Genomic DNA, 22,992 nt, shown 5'->3' with positions numbered 1-22,992 from the left:
CTTCTCTGAGTGATGGAAAGTGGAAAACTTTCATTTAGATGGATAATTATTTGCCTGAACTCTGAGATGTTCTTTAAAATATCCAAAAACGGCTGCCAGCCCAGGGCACACCGAGTTTTTTTTCTCTTGCTCCGCGCTAGTGCGGCCGTTACTCACAAAGACCCGTACCTCTCAGCCTAGTGTCACGATCTCCTTGTCAGACAATTCTGCTCAAGGGACCCGGATGGTGATGTGTCAGGCCTTCCCACAGACTCGGTCAGTAAACGTGTAGAGAGTGCCCCCGCTGCGTGCTCGACACCATTAAATTTAAACTTGTGTAGAATTCACACAAGGGTGGTATTAGAAGGGCGTGGAATCCCCAACAGAGACGAAAGGCATATGAATCGTTACTTTCATGTAGCGACGAGGCTTACAGATTTTCTCGTTATGAAAGGGTGTTTGCAAAATGGAAAGGCGGGAGATGGTGTGGTTTTTAGGGCCTTAAGGGGATGGGCCCCTAAATGAAGATTCCTGTGTAGTTCAGCAGGTCGTACAAGACTATTTGGTGGTAACATCGTGTGTGAAGTATATTTAAAAAAAAAAAAAAAAAACTATTTGGATGCCGTCGAGGGCATGCCATGATGTTCGAATGGTGAATGACAATGCTTGTCCAACATCCCGTGGATCAGGTTGCACGGAGCCAAATAAATGCTCACACCCACTGCCTCGTGCACTCAGACCTTCACGTACCTGCACAGCACGCACGGCCAAGGCCACATGTGTGTGGCGCCATCTTCTTGTAAGTAAAGGCCTGAAGCTTCATTCCGTAATGACTCACTCACTCTGCTCCCAGACCCCACCCTCTTGCCCTGTCTGCCGGCCTCCTGACTGTCCAGCCTTCTTGGGCCTTGGTTCAGCCTGGGAGCCCAGCCTGGTGTCTGTACCCACCCCTGCTCCTCACCTCCCCTTCTGTCCCGTCTCTTCCCAGGGACCCCTAGCTAGGGGTCCACCTCCTTCTTCCTTCTGCTTCCTTTGTTTGAATTCCTCCAGTATCTGTAGCTGGCACTTTAGGATTTCATACTTAAATACGCATGGATTCGCACTGTTTTCCAGTTACTTCATGGATGCCACGTATTCTATATACTTTCATAGTCCTCACTGAGCTTAGAATGAAGCTAATGCCTTTGGTACCCATGGAGAACAGCGTGGAATGTCAGAAGTAGGGGTGTGGATTTGCATAACACCCTCCCCACCCCCTGTGGTATTGACACACTTTTTTTTCCAGGGGTTGGTGGAGGACGAGGTGTGTGTGTGTGTTGGGGGGGGGGGTGGGGGGGGGGGACAAACCTCTGCTGTATCCATGAGGGTGCTCCCAGCTTATACCAGTAAATCAATTTTTGAGAAACGGACTCACTCTCTTTCCCCGTTATGGAGAAGCAGTTCCCTCATTTCTGATGAAAAAATCTTCCTTGATGGCTGGTTCCTCATCTGTCGGGAGACATGTGCCCACGGGGGAAGCTCAGGAGAGGAGGAACCCCTATAAAGTGAGCTGGCGGCTGAGGCCCCGTGGTGCGCGGTATCTTACGGCGTTGGGTGGAGGGAGACCGGGGTGGGCTCGGAGCAGACGCGTGGCTGATATGGGCGACGTGTAGACAAAAACCCAAGGAGGAGGCCGCTGGGTGACGAGGGCAGCAGTTGGGACTTGCCCTTGTGCTTTAAAGAAGGCTGAGAAAGCTCGCTTCCCGAGTAGGAGGCCAGACCGGGTGAGGCCTAGAACAACAGTGAGATGTTTGTGTCGATGTCTGAGGAGACGGGAAGACTTGAGGGCGTGAACCTACTTCGGGCTCTTTGCTTTGAAAAAGAATCTATTTAGCCAAGACCCCAAAAATATCAATCCAGAGGGTTGCCCTTTCCATCTTAGAGCTTTTGAATTATTATTTTTTTAGCTATTTCAGTGTCTTCTGTAGAAGGATCTGATAAAGCCAAGCTCAGGAAAGCCTGAGGGACCAATTCCATGCTCTTCATGTATTAAAAGTCCCTAGCTATTGCTTTAAAACTAACATTTTTATAATCTTAAAATATTTAATAAGGCAGCTTTCCTCTAAAAAGCTCAAGGCATCTTACAAACCTTATCTTGAGTATATCTGTGGGTATTTTATAATTATAAAGCTTCTTTTATCTACATAATTTCATTAACTGCTTTCCCTTAATAACCTGTGTGTAACCTCCCCTCCCCCATTTTATAGAAGAAAAAGCAAACTTTCATAAAACTTAGATAATTCTGGGCGCCTGGGTGGCTCAGTGAAGCGTCCGACTTCAGCGCAGGTCATGATCTCACGGTTCGTGAGTTCGAGCCCCACACTGGGCTCGCAGCTGTCAGCACAGAGCCCACTTCAGATCTTCTGTCCCCTCTCTCTCTGCTTCCCCTTCCTGCTCATGCTATTTCTCTCTCACTTTCAAAAAGATAAATAAAACATTAAAAAATTTTTTTTTTAATTTTTTTTTTAACGTTTATTTATTTTTGAGACAGAGAGAGACAGAGCATGAACAGGGGAGGGTCAGAGAGAGGGAGACACAGAATCTGAAACAGGCTCCAGGCTCTGAGCTGTCAGCACAGAGCCCGACGCGGGGCTCGAACTCACGGACCGTGAGATCGTGACCTGAGCCGAAGTCGGACGCTTAACCGACCAAGCCACCCAGGCGCCCCTAAAAAAATTTTTTTTAATAAACTTAGATAATTCACCTAAGATCATTTGGGAGAACCTGAACGCAAACCCGGGCCCTCCGATTCTAAAATCTGTCGTCGTTACATTATACCACACAGGCTCCTAGGGCAAACTTCAAAACCCTCAGAGAGGGCAAGTGATCTGCCCAAAGTTGCACAGCACAGCATATCCAGAGGAGAGAATAGCTCCAGATGCCACCAGAAGCAACTAGTGTGAAGACACGTGGGCGCCCCTTCCCTCTTCTGACGGCTAGGATCCAGCACATCTGGGTCCTTCCGCTTGGGTTGTGACCTCGAAGCTGGGGACGAGGCTCTATTGAGTGCCCGGAATCAGCCGGACTGATGGCGGAGGCTGGGTCGGGCCTCCACGGAGGCCCAGCGTGGCGGCTGGCTTGGTTAGGACCAGATGGGTGACTGTCTCATCATCTCATATCCTTGCCTTCATTTTTAACCCAAGGGCCTGGGTGTGAATCAGTCCTTCGTATTTATCAGCATCGAGCTGGTGGAGTTTGTCTTCTAAGACTTGGGCATTTGTCACAATGGAATCCACGTGACCTTTAAGCCTGCCGCTCTAAGCTGGCATGCGATACTGTTTCTACTCACAGCATCTGAGATATTTATAAAACAGAAATAAGTAAAGCATGCCTTAAAATGCCATGCACATTGTATACCCTTGCCTCCAGAACCTTCTCAGTCTTGGAAGGGCAAAGAGCCCAGAACCTTTCCTGCTTTCTAGGCCTGTGTTAAAGGGTCTGGCGGCCGAGCCCTGAGGGGAGCTCTTTTCTCCCACAACTGACAGAATTCATCAGCGGAGAACCACAGAGCCAGGAGGGGCCGGAGGGCTGGTGAGCTAACCCTGCGGGCAGTGTCTTTCCCGTGGGAAAGGGCAAGGCGCTTGACACGTTGGTCAGGTCTTCTCACACATCTGCTTCACTGATTCATTCATTCATTCATTCATTCATGCATTTCAAAGAGAGAGAGAGTTCTTGTGCTTGCACGAGCAGGGGAGGGGCAGGGGAGATAGACTCTCAAGCAGGCTCCCCCACGCTCAGCACAGAGCCCGACACTGGGCTGGAACCCACAACCCTGGGATCATGACCCGAGCCGAAGTCAAGAGTCAGACACTGAACCGCGAGCCACCCAGGCGCCGCTCACACATCTACTTCTTGACGCCCGCGTGGTGGAGGGCGGGTGCCAGAGTTATAGCAGGCCATATGTGTCATTGCTTTCATTGCAGGGTGTGGACCTTGCCGTATTAGCCAGGTAGCTGTGCTCTGCTCTGGCACTGGCCCTCTCCCCAGTTTCCTCCTTCTGGCAGTTTGTTTGCAGACATTGAAGACTGGGTGGCATCCGTGCCGTTCCCAGAACATGCCTGGATTTTTTTTTTTTTTTTTTTTGTGCCGTACATCCGGAGATGCTCTTCTCTCTGGTTGTACCCCTGTGTTGTTTTTTTTTAATGTTCGTTCATTTTTGAGAGAGCGCGAGCGGAGAAGGGGCAGAGAGAGAGGGGGACAGAGGATCCGAAGCAGGCTCTACACTGACAGCAGAGAGCCTGACATGGGGCTCGAACTTACAAACTGTGAGGTCATGACCTGAGCCAGAGTTGGACGTCAACCCACTGAGCCACCCAGGCGCCCCTCCAATTGTACCCTTGTCTTAAAAACTCCAGGAAACTGGGCACTTGAGTTTCTTGGATTCCGGTAAGCTGAGATGTGCTTTTGGTATTAATTACAGAATAGGTTTTGTAACACCACGTGTAGGACTATCAAATATATTTATTAAAGTGCCTGTCCCTTTAGAAAATTCTAGGCTTTCTATAGAGGAAACACCTGGCTTGTGATTTTTTGTTTGTTCTCAGGTAAGGATTGAAGGGTTTCTCTGCGGTGGAGAAAACCGTTTTGCTTGTGATTTTACTAAGCACTTTACCCGTTCGACCTTGTCCTCCGGTAGGAAGTAGAAGTACCTTTTCAGCAGGGCTCTTCGCTAACGGGAGAGGCCAGCTTCCTTTCTGTATTTGAGTAAGGGCTTGTAAAAGTGCTCAATTCAGTGTGCGTGCTTAACTGTGACTCAGTCTCCTGCTATTTTTAGGTTAGTGATTTTCTTTCGGGAAAGCTGGTGGGTTGGTAGCCATTCCTGACGTTGACATGTGAGGTTCACGTTTTCTCACAGAGGGTAGCTGTCCCCTTACTAGGAACTTGTAGGACATCTTCCGAAACGTAGCCGGTTTGGCGTGTGACCTTATGACTTTGTGGAAGAATACGGTTACATGAAAGTTAATACGTGAGTGAGTTCGCGCAGAGAGGCAACTTCAAGGCCCGAATTTTGGCCACAAGTGAAAACGACGTCAACATAAATGTAGTTAATTATCTGTAAATGCTTCCCCCTTCTCTCTGCCAAATTGTGTGCGACTTCGGACGGGCCCTTCGTTTTGCAGCCCCTGACCTGTAAGAGATACTGTGCTAGATCACCAGGGGGCTTTCTCCCTCCTTGCCGTGTCGTCTCCCTCCCGTCAGCCGCTTCCCGGCATCTTCACACGAGCCGCCGACGGCCACCCGGGCTGATTTGCTGGAGGAAATCTCGTCCAGGTCCTCAGTGCTCAGTGTTCAAAAAGAAGCCTCGTGGGGCATCTGTTGAGGACAGGAGCGGCCTGTCGCTGCCAGGGCTGTCCGTCACTTCGGGCTTGAGGCGGTCACCCTGAGGGCTCATCCCCGCAGAACTCTCCCTGCGAGAACACGCAGGCCTGGAACAGCCTACGGATGCTGGGGGGTGGTTCTGTGAGCTGCTGTCACAGGGGCTGACGCGGGGCATTGAAACCTCCCTGGGAGCGAGAACGGGGCCCCATGTCAGCCCGGGCTGTCAGAAGCGTGCAGTTCTGGGTAGACCAGGATGTACCTCGGAGCCTTCTGGGGACACCGTCCCGGCCCCGTGGCAGTGAGTGACAGTGAGCGGCCGGCCAGCCGGGCTTTCTCCTGGCAGTGTGCTCTGGGCCTGTGTCTCCTGTGGAGTGGCTTCTTCAGATTGTTCATTTAGTTGCTTTTTTTTCTCTAACTGCTCTGACTTTTGTAGCTAAGTGGCAGAGAAAGTGGGGTAGAAACGGGCCCTTCCCGTCCCCGCTTTCTCCTCAAAGTTGTCACGTTGTCGACGTCTAGGGCTGACTGCGTTTTAACCAAGCGGCCACCGACAAGGCTAACGTTGGGGTGACGTGAGGGTTTCGTCGGCGGTGTGCCGTGGCCTTCCACCGGCCTTCCTGACTCTCCTCACGGGGCCTGCGAAGCCTGCCAGAGCCTTCCGGGGCCCGCCTGGGGTTTTATTTCAGGGCGTCGGAGAGGTTTGTCAGCAGGGCCAGGCCAGAATAAGTTTACCCCGCAGGCAGGGGTGTGGGTGAGGGGTCAGCCCTTCCACGGGGAAGGGGGGACCCCCTCAGCAGGAGAGAGAGGGCGCGTGTGTCAGGAGCACGACCGGAACCCCTTTCGGTGCAGAAACGAGGACGCATCTTGGAACTGTGAAGAGCTGAGAACTTGGTGAATGAAGAACACTTAGTATGTAGTGATTCATTAAGTTCAACATGGTTCCGCATCGGAAGAATCAAGAAGGAGTGTGTCCCGGGGTGAAGTCCGGACTTGTGGGAGGAGGTCCAAGCAGTCAGTCAGCCAGTTACTTCATTTTTAAGGAGGGTTCTGTGTCAGGTGGGAAAGAATATCTTCTAGGGTAATTTCTGTCAGATGAGGAAGCTTTTCTAAGGAAAACGGGAGGAGGGCTTAGTAGCGGTGATGGGATAGCTCGTATTTGGGGGCCCTTCGCTGGATGCCGGGAGTGTCTCTGGATCAGCACGTCCAGATCGCGGTTGAGCCCCGACGACAAACACCATGACCGGTGGGGCTGGGACTTGACACTGGGCTCTCTCGCTCCAGGGCCCGAACCTACACAAAATCCACGTCTAACCAGCAGGGAATAGAAAGAGTGATATTCCTTAGGAGTTTGGCTTGGTTTTCCTTAAGAGGTATTTACCGTGAGACCCACAGAAGGACTGGAGCCTATCGGTCAGGTCCCCTCAGGTTGGAGGAGACACCCCCTCCCCACATGTCCCCGTCTCTGGCTTCCTTAGGTCACTGATACTAGGAGAGGAGAGGGTGGTCTGACAGCTGAACCGCAGAGGCCAGGAAGCCAATACTGTGTGTGCACAGAATACGATTTGAATTGTGTTAATGAGTAGCCTGTGAGCGTTCATGTCCGCTCGCTGACTTGGGCCGGAGAAAGGGGCACACGAAATAGTACAAGGGAGCTTGTGTGGGTCACCAGGAACCTTTCAGAAGGACGTGACAGAGGGTGTCTCTGGCCTCTAAGGATAGAAGCGGGGAGCTATGGAGTCGGGAGAGGTCATTTGGGCACATTCTCTCACAGTGCTGAGAAAGTCTGAAATCAGGGTGGCTTCCTTCCCGAGGGCTCTGAGGGAATGTCTGTTTCGTGCGCTGCTCCTAATTTCTCTTGGTTGCTGGCAACCCCTGGCGTTCCTGTTCTCCGTGGTGCACCGCTCCAGTCTCTCCTTCCACCTTTCAGGTTATTTTTTTTAAGTTTATTTGAGAGAGAGAGAGAGCACGAGTAGGGGAGGGTCAGAGGGAGAGGGAGAGAGAGAATCCCAGGCAGGCTCCATGCTGTCCGCGCAGAGCATGACGCAGGGCTCCAGCTCACAAACTGTGAGATCATGACCCGAGAGGCAACCAAGAGTCGGCCACTTAACTGACTGAGCTTCCAGGCGCCCCTCCGTTTCCATCCACCTTTAAAAGGTCTTCTCTGCGTGTCTGTATCTCTGTGTGCAAACTTCCTGCTCCTTACAAGGACCCCAGACGTGGAGTTAGGGCCAACTCCAATCAGTGTGACCCCCTATCTAAATGACATCTGCCAAGAACTGATATCCAAAGGAGGTCACATTCACAGGTCCCAGACGGTCGGGAATTTGGGGGGGGGGGGGGGGGTGGCTACGCTACATATCCCGCCACACCGTGTAATGAGTTTTCTGTGTTTGAAGTTTCCGCTCGTTTTTTTCTTTCCTTCCTTTGTGTTATCAGTGAACATTAATATGTCAAGGCTGAAATCGTCATTCACCCACGCAGGTGGAGGGACGGTGACAGAACTACGGGCATAAGTGGCACAGCTACAAATGTTGAACTTATTTGAAGGAAGAACAAAGGCCATGAGGGCTGTTGCTCTTGCGAGTCTTGTTAATGATGCACCGAGTCAGCCGGCAACAGGGGCTGTCTCTTGTTACAGAGCACAGAGAGTTTTTCCTGTGCCTATTAGCCACGGACTGCAATTCTATCCCTAGAATCTCAGAAATTTTGAGCTGTAGGAGACCTTTGGCATCATCTGCTTCTAACCGAATCCTCTCATTTTACAGAGGAGGCCTTTGGGGCCCAGAAAGGTTAAGTGACTTATTCAAGGTCACTAGATAGGACGAGCAGGGCAGGCACTAGGACCCAGGTCTCAGAACCCCAAGACTGGAGCTTCTCCCAGCCCCACAGCCGTGGCCCGTCTCACTGCCTCTGTGTGTCCATCTCAAAATAACGGCCTTGGCCTTGGGAGAGCAGTGGTGGAACTACTACTAGGCAAGCATGTCATAGAGACTGAGGCACCCCTGAAAGTTCCTTTGCTCGTGGGCATTTTGCAGCACCTTGCACCTGGGGTTTCCTTCTTAACGGAGAGACTACACGCTCGGTTTTAACTATCAGTTACAGCATTTTATGAGTAAATCCACTCAAAACGACTGGTGGGGGCGGGAGAGGTGTGCGGCTCTCTGGCTGAGGACCGACCCATCAGGTCTGCGGTAAGCCCAGCCCTTCTTTTCTCGGAGATTGGAGGTGGGGTGGGGGCGGGGAGATGCTTCCTTTCCCTCTGGCACAATACCCGGCCCCCGCCCCCACCCCCACCCCCACCCCTCCACCTTCTGTGTGGCTTCTTTTCCCCACCTGGGCTGCCTGATGTTCATATTAACCAGATTTCGCCTGCCCAGAAAAGGGAGGAAGGGGCACACGACATAGTACAACCGCAGCGTAGTTTGCTCTGCCTGGAACAAGTTCAGAATATTAATCCTTTGTGGCAGATTGAATTGGAAAGCGAGAGCGCCATGAAATGAAATGCAGCAAGGTAAATTAAAACGAATGTCAGGAGTTTTGTTCTGAAATTGCCAGTTAATTAATGCCTGGTTTCATGCACACACACATATTCATACGTATTTAATATACGTGTTAAATATGTATTTTCATATACATATTTAATACACCTATACGGCGCGCACACACGTCCTCTCTCACACTCACACATACGTCTTCTTAAATTCTGTTAGAACCACTCTACAACCCAGCAATTGCACTAGATCTAGCTGCTCCATAAGTCCTTCCCTGGTTAATTTTTTCCTAGGCAAATTTATTCTCGTCCCCAAGTTCCTAAAGTATAGATAGCCTTAAGATAAACTTCTTTTCAAACTCTTGTTGCACAACAGTGCAGTGGGAACGCAAACTGGTGCAGCCACTGTGGAAAACAGTGTGGAGGTTCCGCAGAAAGTCAAAACGAGAGCGACCGGGGCACCTGGGTGGCCCAGTCGATTAAGCACCCGACTCTTGGTTTCGGCTCAGGCCACGATCTTGCGGTTCATGAGTTTGAGCCTCACGGTGCTTGGGATTCTCTCTCTCCCTCTCTCTGCTCCTCCCCTGCTCGTGCTCTGTCTCTCCCTCAAAATAAATAAATAAACATTAAAAAAAGTTTTTAAAATAGAACTACCTTAACAATCTGGTAATTGCACTGGTGGGTATTTATCCCCCAAAGTACAAAAACACTAATTCAAAGGGATAGATGCACCCCTGTGTTTATAGTAGCATGCTAAGCAAAATAAGTCAGAGAAAGACAAATACCAGGGGCGCCTGGGTGGCTCAGTCGGTTAAGCGTCCGACTCTTGATTTCAGCTCAGGTCATGATCTCACGGTTCGTGAGATTGAGCCTCGAGTCAGGCTCTGCACTGATGGCCTGGAGCCTGCTTGAGATTCTTTCCCTCCCCCTCTCTCCCCACCAACCCCCCATTCAAGCTCGCTCTTTCTCTCTCTCAAAATAAATAAACTTAAAAAAAAAAAAAAAACAAGCAAAGGGGGAAAAAAAAAGAGACAAACCAAGAAACAGACTCTTAACTCTAGAGAACATGCTGTTGGTCACCAGAAGGAAGGTGGGGGGTGAGGGAAATGGGTTGAGGACTAAGGAGTACATTGGGTGATGTACCAAAGTGTTGAATCACTGTTTTGTGCACCTGAACCTAATGTAAACACTGTATGTTAACTATACTGGAATTAAAATTTTAAAAAAAGATAAGCCTCTTTTCTCCCCAGTTAAAATGAGAGTTCTACTTCGTCGCGGTCCTACGCAATGCTTAGTACAGTGGTCGGGTCCTTGAGCCACTGAAGTTCAAGAGAGGTGGCCCTGGGGACACCCTGCTCCTTGGGACTTCAAGTCCAAGGCTTGGATCAAGGGTGCATATCTGGACAGTAATAATTAAAATCCTTCATAGGGTTGCCTTCACTGAATTGAATTCAGTTTAAAACCTTGGCATTTTTTGAGGGTTGCAGAAATTAATTCTCTGCTGCATTTGCTATTAAAAAAAGTTGTAGGAGGACATTGCCTATCACATCACTCAAGGTCCCCTTATGTAAAGTCCCGCAGAGGCTCTTTTTAAATAACTCTGGTGCCAGAAAAACCCTGCTTCCCCTTCATATCTGTCATGCTTTCTGGGATTAGAGCACAGTACATGTTCTGTTTCTTTCGATTTTGGAGAACCATAGGTTTGACTGGGTTTCCGTTTTTCCTTTCGCACTCAGAAAGCTCAGGTCCATTTCTAGGCTTGTTCCTGTACATAATCGTGTACATTGAAGAGGTATTTTTCTTGTCTAGATGGTCTTAATTTCTTCCTAAGATTTTATTAGTTGCTATTTTAAAGCTTTTTTCCCCTAATAAAAATATTTATTATTATTATGAATTTTGGAAAAGAGAAGAAAAAGTGTCTGTACTCTAATAACCCAGTGATTGTAGCATCTGGAAAGATTTGAGCATATAATATTTCCTTCTGGGGGCGCCTGGGTGGCTCATTTGGTTAAGCGTCTGACTCGGTTCAGGTCATGATCTCGCATTTTGTGAGTTCGAGCCTCTGTGCTGACAGCTCGGAGCCTGGAGCCTGCTTCAGATTTTGTGTCTCCCTCTATCTCTACCTCTTCTCTGCTCAAACCCTTTCTCTCTCTCTCTCTCTCTCTCTCTCTCTCTCTCTCTCAAAAATAAACATTAAAAAAAAGAGTATTTCATTCTGTAGCATTGGAAATTGCAGACCAGAGATTCTAGAAGTAACAATGGCTTAAACATGCAAGGGATTATTCTCTCACATAAAAGAAACCTGGAGGTAGGCAGTACAGGTCTGATACAATGGCTCCATGAAATCATCAGGGACCCCAGGCTTCTGTCTTTCTACTCTGCTGTCATCTTAATGTGGCTTCTAGAATGACCTCAAGGTCACTTCATGGCCCAAGATGGCTGCTGGGGGTGCAGCCATGTTGCCTACATTCCAGGGATGCCGGAAGGGAGAAGGATGGAAAAGGAGTTAACTCCCTGCCTTTTAGGGAGTCTTCGGAGAAATCAGACCAGCGCCTTCAGAATTGGCTAGAATTTAGTCATGTTGATTCACCAACCTGCAAGGGCAGCTGTAGTTTTTTCCCAGGAGGCAGGACCATTTTACAGGTCTCTGTTACAAGGAAGAAGGGGAGACTTCCTTCTGGGAAGCAGTGAGCCGTCTGCTACATTTCTGGATCGTTCTCCATGCATATCTGTTCAGTGTTTTCTTGAATCCGTCTCAGATCGTTTGTGGAAAAAGTCAAGGCTTAGGTAAACATCAGTGTGAATAACAACAAAACACACTACACCGTAAGTGCCACTCCGCCCTTCCATAGTTTTTCTGTGAGTTTATTATTTATATGTATGCTGATGGTGTATGTTTTGAATATTCAGTCAATACAGAGTTATCCAGGGCCAGAGGGATGTTATGCAGGTTTCTCCACGGGTAGCGTATTCTGATGCCCATAGGAACCACTCAGACATCCTGAATGATTAAGCAGGCGGCGGGGGGCGGGGGGTGGGGGGTCAGTGTTGCGGACCATGATGGAGAGGCCCCGTCTGGAGGGGGCGGCCCCCTCTCAGCTCCATCCATTGTTGCCAAGTGAGAACACAAGCTCAGCGTTGCCAAATCTTCTAATTTTTTTTTTCTTTTTTTACTGTTTATTTCTGAGAGAGAGAGAGAGAGAGAGAACGTGCACATGCAAGGGAGCCGGAGAGGGGCAGAGAGACAGGGGGACAGAGGACCTGAAGCAGGCTCTGTGCTGACAGCAGAGAGCATGACACAGGGCTCGAACTCATGAACTGTGAGATCATGACCTGAGCTGAAGTCAGACGTTTGACCAACTGAGCCATCCAGGCACCGTGATTTTTTTTTTTCCCCCAAGAGACACCAGAAATTCAGATTTTTTTACCTGAAATCTCCTGCTGTTTATATGTTGGCAGTCAATAAACTCATTTTTTTAAATGCCAGCCACAGGCAGCGTCATCCGATGGGCTTCTGCTAGAGGATCTTTGGTCCGTCCCGTCCCGTTTTCCAATTGGCAGCCGAGCCCGGGAAAGGTCAGGCGCGCTGTGATGTGGCTGAGGACTTTGCTCTTTGGTCCCCACCTCAACAAAGCCTGGCCCTCCGTGGCTAATTTGTCTCAGAATACGAAGAAATAATAAAAATCTGAGGTTGAGCAAGGCGACTCTGAAGGTTAATTGGGTCCCCCCTTCAACCGGCTTTCATTTCCGGTTGAAGTCATTTCAGCGTGGTGGAATCGGAGAACACTGGGCTGGGTTCCCAGCTCTGCTGTGTGTCTCACCGCTGTGTGACTTTGGGCAAGCCGCTGGTGTCTCAGACCTCTGCGTTTTCGGCCTTGTCCTTTTTCTTTCTTGCCTGCTTCTCTCTCTCTGTCTTTTCTTCCTTTCAGATAGTACAGCGTGGTGGTTAGAAGGAGGGCCTCTGGAGCCAGATACGAATCCTGGTTTCTCTACCTAATCGCTGGGTGGCCTTGGACAAGTTGCTCAAATTTTCTATGCCTCAGTTTCCTCATCTGCGAAATGGGGATAATAATAGTACCTCCTCCACAGTGTGCAGCAAGGATGCAATGCGTTGCTGTGCACGGAATGTCCCAGGGACAGAGCCTGGCACGTAGATCGCGCTATGTAAACACTGGCTGGCCCCTCCACCCCCACCCCTTTCTCTTTCCTGTTTCCCCTGCTGCTTTGGAAGCCATGCATTTTCAGAGCATTGGGCCCGGCTCTGGGTCCCCACTCACAGGGAGCACGTTTAGCTCTTGGCGCCCCTCCACGGCCAGCCCCCGGCCCCCAGCCCCGATGCAGACCTGGCAGGCAATGTGGCTTTCCCACCACAGGCTTCCAGTGCTGTGCTGTTCCTGGTACGGGGTTTCTGAGCCCGTCCACGCCCTTAGCCTTGTGACATTTTTTTTCTGTTGTTGCTGTATGTTTGGGAGAGAAGGAACGAGTCAATTGACTGCTGTCTTGACCTAAGGCCTTGCTGAGTTATTGCCTCGGTCACCCAGGTGATACCCGTCAGGTGCTTCTGAAGATGATGTTAGGAGATAAAGCGTGAGAGCCGTGTGGGTTTGCCTTAGCCGGAGTTCTGAACGCAGCAGGTAACTTGTCCTGGAGACCAGAGAGAGCCCGTCAGCGTGTGGCTCCACCGAGATTTTCCCTGGCAGGTTTGTGCCAACAGCCAAATGGCCGAGAGTGTGGCACCCGTGTTAATGAAAGAAATTGCCTTTTTCCGTAAAGACTCGAAAGGAAGAGAAACTTCGCCTGTGCTTTCATTTTAATTAAATTGCCTCTTTCTCATCCTTTAGAACCTGACCATCTCATCTTTTCAGCTTTTAGGTTAATTTGAATAAGAGATCTGACCTGAGCGGCCCCGCTGGACAACTCTTCAAGGACAGTTAATATTCTCAGTAGAGAGGAACAAGGGGCATAGAGGTATGTATGGCCCAGACTTTTATTTTTGCTTCTCCTCCCTTTATGTGAGTAAGCAGTGAGAGGAAGTGGGGAGGGAGGGACTTATTTTCTTAATTCAATAAAATTTCAGTTCTTGACCCACAAGGAAACTGGTAAAGCCACCTGCTGCATTTGTCTGTTCTCTTCTCAACAAAGGGGACAAGAAAGAGCCATGTTACCAGCATTGTGTCAGAGAGACTTTGGAACTCCTGCTGGATCTTGTTTTGGGCCCTTTGCTCGCTAGACATAAAAACCCGTATTAGTGAACAGCAGCATCTTGGAAATTTGTCTCCTGCCGGCTCGACTGGCTTAGGTGGCAGGGTTGTGGTGAATTGAGGGACCAGCGCTGTGGAACGCTTTGTGGTGCTGTGTATGTTTTGAGGCCGCAAACCCCATGGAGAACCTGATTAAATCTGCAGATCCTCACCACAGAAAGCTACGTACACACAAACCTTCACATAGAATTTTAGGGTGTTCCTGGACCCTAGAGTATGGTAGGGGACCCACAGACCCCAAGTTAAGAATCCTGTCTTAGGGGTTTATAAGTAGACTTTAGGAGACATGGTCCCAGGAGTGAGGTGACACGGGTCCAGAAGTTAGGTTTTAAGGCAACTGTCTGATCATAAAGGTTCAAAGGTTAATACAGCTGAAAGTATATTTTGAGATCTAGCCTTGATTCAACATTGTGTTGGATAAATTTTTTTTTAAGTTTTTTTAGGTTTTTATTTATGTATTTTGAGAGAGACAGAGAATGAGCGAGCGGAGGAGGGACAGAGAGAGAAGGAGGGAGAGAATCCCAAGCAGGGAACCGTGAGATCACGACCTGACCCGAAATCAAGAATTGGCCACTAAACCAACTGAGCCACCCAGGCGCCCCATGTTGGATGTTTGAAAATTATTTTCTTGCCTTGACGGTGGAAGGCTAGTTGAGCCATGATCCTTGATGGCCTTTCTTACTGAGTTGGAACCCCTGCCAGAAATCATCGGCAGTATGTTCGGGTCCTGCATTTGCCAGAGTCACCTTGACCTTTGAAAGGGGTTTCTGGGGTAAAGAAGAAAAGGGGGTCTCTAGGGAGTTCATCCGGTTATGGCCCCCACGCATTTTCGGGAGATTGTTGTGTCTTGCCCCTTCTGCCTGCACTGTTGGCCACCGGAGTTCTCTGCTGACTGTTTTTAGCAGAGGCTAGTAGACGCCATTCCAGGGAAGCTGTTGCCATAGCTACCTTGGCTGTGAGTTACCATTTTCTCCTTTTTGTTAGCTTGTGGTTTCCCTGATTTTTAAGGTAACAGCTAATGTGCTGTTTTTCTTCCGAGCAGCAAGGCAAAGACTGGATTTTTGTTGCTGTTGCCCTTGTTGTTGTTGATGTTTGGTTTTCTGTGTTTGGAAGGTTTGTGTGTGTGTGTGTGTGTGTGTGTGTGTGTGTGTGTGTGTGTGTTGTATGTAAGGTAAAGCTACCACAAAAGATAAACTATTAGGAGAGCTTGGGGGAAAAGCCAAATCTGCATACACATTTTCCACACTCCCGAATTTTGGTTTTGGTCTGGCGGTCCACTTTTACCCTGATTTGGGGACGAATGGTTGTAGTCAGGTACCCTTGGGGGGGGAAAAATTGGCCAAGTTGCATCTCACACTACCTGAAACCCCCAGGGTCAAAGATCGCTGCCACCTGGGCCGAGTCTGAACTTGACCCCAGCACCGGGGCTGCCCCCCGAGGAGCAGATGGCTGAGTCACGCCCAGGTCGCTTTCTCCCCTCCTGCTCTGAAAATAGGGGGTGGGACCCGAGGACGCGATAGTCACATGTGTAGGCAGTAGCATCCGTCCCGGTCTCTGTTCCAGGCTGTCACCGTGTCACTTCGCACACACCTGGTGCGGAGCGATTCACGGCCGCCGGTCCACAGAAACCAGCGTGCCGCCCCAGTCTCTGGCTGGACTTTCCCCTGCTCCCCAAAGCATGTTCTTGTCAGCATTTTCTAAGTTGCTTATCTTCGAAGTGCTCGTTAGATTAAAAACAACCAAAAACCCTACCCAGTTTATCAGTGCTCAGGACTGTGTGTGATTTGGGTTGTCGCCAGTCCCGGTGATGGCTCGAAGGCCCCGATGGCAGTTGGCCCGGGGATGCTATGGACATCTCCTCGCTGGCTTTGCCTCTTAGTGTGGTGGCTGCTCCCCTCCTCCCTGTGCTTCTGACCCTAGACGTGTGCTTCTCCCCAGATCAAGATGAATGCCATGCTGGAGACCCCCGAGCTCCCGGCCGTGTTTGACGGGGTGAAGCTGGCCGCGGTGGCTGCCGTGTTATATGTGATCGTCCGGTGTTTGAATCTGAAGAGCCCCACGGCCCCGCCTGACCTCTACTTCCAGGACTCGGGGCTCTCGCGCTTTCTGCTCAAGTCCTGTCCTCTTCTGACCAAAGAGTGAGTAGACCTCGCGCCCACTGTATGCCCCTCTGCTAATCTGTTTGGCTGGTGCAGTGTTCAGAGAATCTTGTCACATTCTGTCCTCAAGGCATCCATGTAGGATAGGGTCATTGGTGTCAAAACCGCCACAGTCTCAGTACACATCTGGTGTTTGAATCCTGGAGGGTAGGAGACAGGGTCGGATCTTTGTTGCCTAGAAGCTTCCCTCCCTCACTGCGGTGTCAGCGTCCGTGACAAGGGCCTTGCGGAAAGCAGTCGTCACGTTTAGGTCGTATTCTAGCCCTTTACCAAGTGTGCTGTTGTCCGTCCTCAGACGGAGGAACTGTCCTTACCGAAAATAATTACTGAGCGAAAAAGCACAGACTTCCTAGCTGGGTACTCTCCACCTCCGTCGTTGAAAAGTACTGAATAGTAGCCAAGACAATACTTGCGTTGTGAGGGAGCCAGGTCTCCCTGCCCGAGGCCCGGGCCTGTAGATGGGAGGTGCCAAGGGTGAACGCTGCTTCTGACAGAGGAACCCTGATGGCGAAGAAGCGGCAGTCTGCGTTCCGTCACACCTGTCTTCAAGAGGCGCGTGGTGTCATTTTTCCCTGGTGACGTCTTCCGAACAGCTCTGTCTTCCTTTAGGGCTCGGGCCACACGTGGGGCACGAAGCTTCCCTTGCTCTGCTGGGTCTGAATCCCTTCCCGCTTTCTCCTTCTTGCTGCTTCACCACCTCGGTGCCTCGGTGCCTCTTGTCACCGATTCTACTCTGCCGGGTGCACCTTATCCGATGGAAGCTGCCGGCAGAGCCGTCTTCCTGAACCGCGTCCCCTCGGCGCGGAAACTCGAGTTTCTGATACTCAGTGGATGGTGGTAGAAGCTTTCCCTCTCTCCCGACAGCACCTCTCACCCCCTCTAGGGGGGTCGGTGACATCGGGCAAATGATCTTCTTCTAAGAGTGGACAGATGGGCCACAGACCCATCTGAGAGTTTGGGCCCTTGCTTTGTCTTGTGTGATTATCTAGTTGATTTTTACTTGCTCTTAGCCAAGGGCGACGAGCTGCCATTGTGGACTTTGTGTGTTTGGGGTGTTCGCGTGGAGTTTTCTTTGTTGCAACAGTGACGCCAGGCCCCAAAAGTTAAGTTGAGAGTGACTCAGAACTCAGTCGTGTCGCCTAATACTTGTGGAGTGTCACATACGGTACAGATGTCATCATGTCGAATTTGGAACCGCTAAGGAGCCTTCACATCACCACAGGGGGACGGGACAAGTGGGCAGTAGGAAAGTCGTTTGTATTCAGCAGCGTTTGTGGTGAGAAAGCTCTCCTCCCTGAGGGCTGTGCACAGAATCTGTGTGCGTTCCAAATCGGCCGGCATTTTTCTTCGCCACTTAATTTATTATTTTTTTAATGTTTATTCTTTTTTTTTTTTTGAGAGAGAGAGAGAGCATGAGCAGGGGAAGGGCAGACAGAGAGAGAGAGAGAGAGAGAGAGAGAGGATCCGAAGCAGGCTCTGCACTGACAGCAGTGAGCCCGACATGGGCCTCCAACTCACAAACCATGAGATCGTAACCTGAGCTAAAGTCGGACGCTTAACCAACTGGGCCACCCAGGCGCCCCTTCACTACTTAGAGAATTCACTAGTCTGGACTGGCCAATACGATTAGCACCTATTTTCATATTGAGCGGGACCCAGCTAGACCAAGTTCCTCGCCATCTTATTTTTAGAGAAAAAAAACGAAGGTATTAAGTAACTAGGTAAGCTAATGTATAGATTAGATGAGTGCAAATTTCTACCCAGCGTTGGTTCCTGGGTAACTAGAGGAGGCCACAGAAAAGCTGCTGTTTTCCAGGCTCTGGAAAAACATCACATATGGTTTGATTCCATAATAATTGTTCCAAGCTTAAAAAAAAATGTTGATTATAGCAGATTTGTACCTCTTTCCGTGTTTTCCTTTAAAAAATAACCTAGAAACATTAAACCCGACAGTTCTCTTTGTTCTTTTTCCTCTCTGGCATGCTCTCTCCCTCAGCCTGAGGTGTGGCACCATATGACGTCCCGTTGAGATGGCCCCACCCACTCTCCTGGTGTGGAAGTGGATCCCTGGCCACAGACCTCCATGGACCCCCACTGCCACACCACCCCTGTCATTAAGCAGCCACATGCTCCCTCCTGGTGAAACCCAAATTAGGGAGTGGTGGAGATCAGCCTCAGTTACTTACCCACAGTTTGAAGGTAGTTCCCCAAAGACTGTTTCCTTCCGAGACCTGTCCCTTTGAGAATGGGACCAGCCTTCTCCGAACATGTAGGAACATTACTTAAACAGTTAAATTCTAAACATCCGAGCTCTCTGACTTGAACATGACAAATGATCAAAGAACAAAAGGATTCACTTTTTCCCCTCCATCTTGTAACCTTTTTTTTTTTTTAATGTTTATTTATTTTGAGAGAGAGAGAGTGAACAGGGGAGGGGCAGAGAGAGAGGGAAACAGAGGATCTAAAGCGGGTTCTGTGCCGACAGCAGGAGGCCAGTGTGGGGCTTGAACTCACAACCCGTGAGATCGTGACCTGAGCCAAAGTTGAACGCGCAACTGATTGAGCCACCCAGGCGCCCTAACTAACCTCTTATTTTTTACTTAGGTTCTAATCTTAGAAATAACTACATCCTGCTCTCATGTAGCTTATCACTAGAGTGTTTTCACGTTACCCTGTTTTGTCTATGTTACCGCATTTTAAATTTGCTGAGTCTCTTGTGGACATTATTCATTTACTCTTAACGACTTTAAGGTTGGACTCGTTTTTCCTCTCATTTTGAGGATGAGGAAACTTCCCAGTAGCAGAGACGGTAACTGAATCCAGCCTTGGTTCCCCTCTTACCCATGGAGAGATGGACAGACTCTTCTCAAGGTGCAGAGAAGTGAGCAGAGAGCACTAAGGGGCTGGCCCGAGATGAGAGCCTTCGGCAGGACTGGCCCCAGAGCGGCCTTCCGATTCCCACGTGACCCTCTTTCTATTTTAATCGCTCTGTCGGGAGCCACTGTCCTTGATGTTCTTCCTCTGTGTCACATTTCTGTAACAGCCTCCCATGTATTTGAAGCTGAGGACAGGAAGCATGTCTGTTATGGGTGAAAGTGCTTCTCCTGAGACTTTGAAGATTTTTTTTCCTAGCGGAAGCCCGTCTGCAGCCTTCACAAACAATGGTCTGGGCTAGAAAGTTCAGTTAACTGATTTCCCGCAAACTAATGGTGTTACTCGGTTAACCTGACTGAAGGCAGCCGGTTATTATGACTTAGGTGTGGAATCAGATCATATCCCCCTGCTGTTCTGCTATAGGAAAAAAAAAAAGCTGATGAAAGGTGAAGATTGAAAACATGTTATGAGAATAAATTTTTTTTCTCTGTTTCAACATTAGTTTTTGAATCTGTTTTAAGATAATCTATCCAAAGATACATTAGAAACGCATCTTTTAATGTCTGGAGGAAAACACGGCATGATGTGTTTCTTGATCCCTTAGCAACAGATCAATATTTACCTAGTGATTCACTTTTTTTTTGTTCTCAGGAAATGTCTGCTTTCAGTGAAACCCGGCAGACTAAAGCTCAGTTCAGAATTGGGGGAAAATCTAGATGATGCTACAAATCTCCACTTTTTTCTGAATTAAAAGTTTAATGCATATGCATTTTCTGAAACTGAAAAGTAAAGTAAACCACATGAAAATCATCTATCAGTCTCCTACTCAAAGTTCCATCCCGTTACTCCTTGGGTGATCATCCCTGTGGGTTTTTTTTCTTCTGTAGAGACTTTCCCCTGCAAAATCAGGGGTCTGTCTGTATAGCATTGGGTGGCCTGCTTTAATACGGAGTATGCCATGGACACTTGCCCATGCTGCTATGTATTTTCTAACACTTGATTTTTAACAGCTGGAGAATCCTGTCAACCATTCAAATTTCTAGTGGTTGTTGGCCGCAGTGGTACAGAGTAAAAACTGTGAATTGAAATTTGGCCTGGGATGGAAACCTCGGTCTTCTACTTCTACACGAGCTGCGGAAACCAGGACCAAGTGACAGCCTTCCTGGCCCTTGGCTTCCTTCTGTGTGAAATGAAACAGGCAGCACTCCCATGGTGCCCTTTGGCACGAGCAACCTGCGTCTAGTACCACTGTTGTCAACCACGCATCAGAGAAGTCCTCTTAGATGAAGGCCCCAGGGGGTGGGGGGTCCTGGCTCTAGAGTAAGGACGAGAACACAAAGAGAAGGTTTTCTTGTGTATCTGCCTTCTCCTACCTGTTTCCATCCCCCATGTTCTAGGATGGGCTGGCAGTAGCCCCCTAGGGCTTTGGCTTTTTTAAGCACTTTTTTAAGGACTTTTTTTCCCCCGGTGTTTTTTGCGCATATGTGTTTATTATGTAACATAATTGATTGACGCATACAAACTGGCCACTTGAAAGTTTCAATTAGAAACATATCTCATATAAAAAATTCCATTGATAAATGTAATGCCATTTCATCGTGTGAAGCATCATAACATATTTAACCAGTTTCCTATTTTATTGGGCATTTCTCTTTCCTTTTTTACATCCTTGTAATTATAACCATTGCGATGGTGGATGCATATAGAGATCTGATTGCTTCCTAGGGTAAATTCTTGTTAATATATTTGCTGTATAAAAAGAAATACTCAGTTTAAGGAATTTTACATATTTTGCCAAACTGTTTTCCAGAGGAATTTTTACAGTTTATTTAGTTTATTTATTTTGAGAGCAAGAGAGAGAGAGTGTGTGTACATAAGCAGGGGAGGGCCAGAGAGAGAGGGAGAGAGACAGAGTCCCAAGCAGGCTTCACACTGTCAATGTACAACTTGATGCCGGGCTCGGTCCCATGAACCGAGAGATCATGACCTGAGCCAAAATCAAGAGTTGGACGCTTAACCGACTGAGCCACCCAGATACCCTGGAATTTTTACAGGTTATAATCTCAGGAATGTAGTAGGTTTCCCTTTTCTTCGTATTTTTGTCTCTGTTTCCTCATCTGCAAAACAGGAATTCTAGGCTTGTTGGGAACATAGGTTGCAATAGCATGTGAAAATGGTTTCTGTGCAGAATGAGAAGCTTGAAGTTCCACGGTCTTGGTGGAGTTTTTTCCCAATAACCTGCCGTTCTCTGTCTTACTGTGGCTTCCTTCAGCCTCTCCTGTAGTTGCTGATTCTCTCTCTTTCTCTCCCCCACTCTCATTGACTTCGGTGCTAGCCAGTCACTTTACACTCAGTACAAATATGAGAGAGAGTCTGGAAAGGTGCTGTTGTGACCCACTCAGCAAGTCGCCTATACAATGCATCTCCTACTTACCTACTTTATCTTTAAAGTAGTTGGAAATAACGTATCTCCCTCCCAGATTTTCCAGCCTGCTCTGCGTAGAGCCCAGAAAAACCCAACAGGTTATGTAATCTAAAGAGGGGGATGGGTCATTCCCTCTCTTTATGCGCTCTAAGTACAAAGGGTATTTTGAGCTATCATTTACATATAGTAAAATGCACAAACCTTAAGTATACAGGTCAGGACCTTTTACATCTGTATTCACCCGTGTAACTACCACTCCCTTGGGCTTTTCCCAGAGTGTCCTGAGTCACCTCCTTGCCTCTGACCCACCCATGTGTCACAGTACCACCCGAATTGGCTTCCTGGAGCAGGCCGGCACCCCACACACCAGTGTGGCCCCAACCTACCTGTCTGGCCTCACCACCTGTGGCGTTCTCCTGCGACCCACTGAGTGCCTGCCTCCTGAGCTCTTACCCCGGGCCGTCCCCAGGTCCCCCCTCCTTTCTCCCTCCACCAGAGCGCCTCTCTCCTGGCATCTATCCTGAGAAATTCTCCTGATGTCTCCCCACCCCTCTTCAGTCAGAACGAGCCCCCCCTCTTCCCGCCTGCGTGTTTCCCCAGCGTGGGGTTCCTGTGTCCATTCAACACACTCCACCTTGTTTTCTGGGAAATCGTTTCGATCTCTTTTCTTCATCTGCAAGGTACGGGTGTCCCAAATGCAGAGCCACACTCGTGAGGAGACAGGACAGGATCCCTAGTGCGCGCAGGTCTTAAATATAATGCTCTTTGGTCTTTCGTTTCCCACTGATGGGTGTGGGTGAGGGATGTTGCGCTCCAGAGAATCAGTGTGCCTTTAACTCTGACAGAATTGTAGTTTTGGGGACGTCACTTACGCTGTTTCTGAAAGAAGACACCTTGGGGTTTTTTTCGGTCTTAAATTAAAGCGGGGCAACCCCAGATATATGCATAAAAGCAGTTTGCAGCCTCCACCCTCCCCTCAGGCCCCGCCGAAGTTTCCATCACCAGGCCCTGGTTGGGAAGTGAAGCTACGAAGCAGGTGCCCCATCCCTGGAAGCCTGCTGTTGAAATTTCTATATTCCCTGTGGGAGGCCAGGCTTCTGCTTTTTCACTCATGAGCAGGCCTGTCGGTGTGGGTCGCGGTGTAGCTCAGGATGAAGGCATTTGGGAGCTGGGCGGAGTGCTTAGCTAATAGACAAGCCTAGAAACAGATCGTTGAGGTGCTTTTACTGGGCACAAGAGACGTGTAGGAACCCGCAGGGTCCGGAGAAGGAAAGCAGTGTGATCAAAACCACAGCCATATGTTCGTGGGTCCTTTCTCTCCTGGAGACTAGTCTCTCTTCTGCAGCCAGCTAACACCTGTACTCACTGGAGCTGGATTATTGTCCTCTGTAGGGGCGAGAGATCCCTGAGACTTGGAGATCAGAGCCACACCCATTCCAACATCGAGCC

General features: G+C 49.1%; 1 protein-coding gene across 1 annotated transcript in view; it reads left to right on the top strand.

The window, feature by feature from the left end:
- The window catches only part of ABHD2 (abhydrolase domain containing 2, acylglycerol lipase), a 100,069-nt gene that overhangs the window by 10,179 nt on the left and 66,898 nt on the right, over positions 1 to 22,992 (top strand). Inside the window, exons 2-3 of the mRNA XM_019460224.2 lie at positions 13,690 to 13,792; positions 16,024 to 16,223. Of these exons, the coding sequence (XP_019315769.1) occupies positions 16,030 to 16,223 (194 nt within the window). The 5' untranslated portion in view covers positions 13,690 to 13,792; positions 16,024 to 16,029. The remainder of the gene's footprint in view (positions 1 to 13,689; positions 13,793 to 16,023; positions 16,224 to 22,992) is intronic.

Source organism: Panthera pardus, unplaced genomic scaffold, assembly GCF_024362965.1.
Source record: "Panthera pardus isolate Hobbes unplaced genomic scaffold, ASM2436296v1 HiC_scaffold_23, whole genome shotgun sequence".
NCBI lineage: Eukaryota > Metazoa > Chordata > Mammalia > Carnivora > Felidae > Panthera > Panthera pardus.
The sequence above is the reverse complement of the archived record's forward strand: the minus strand, read 5'-3'. Positions and strand labels throughout refer to the sequence as shown.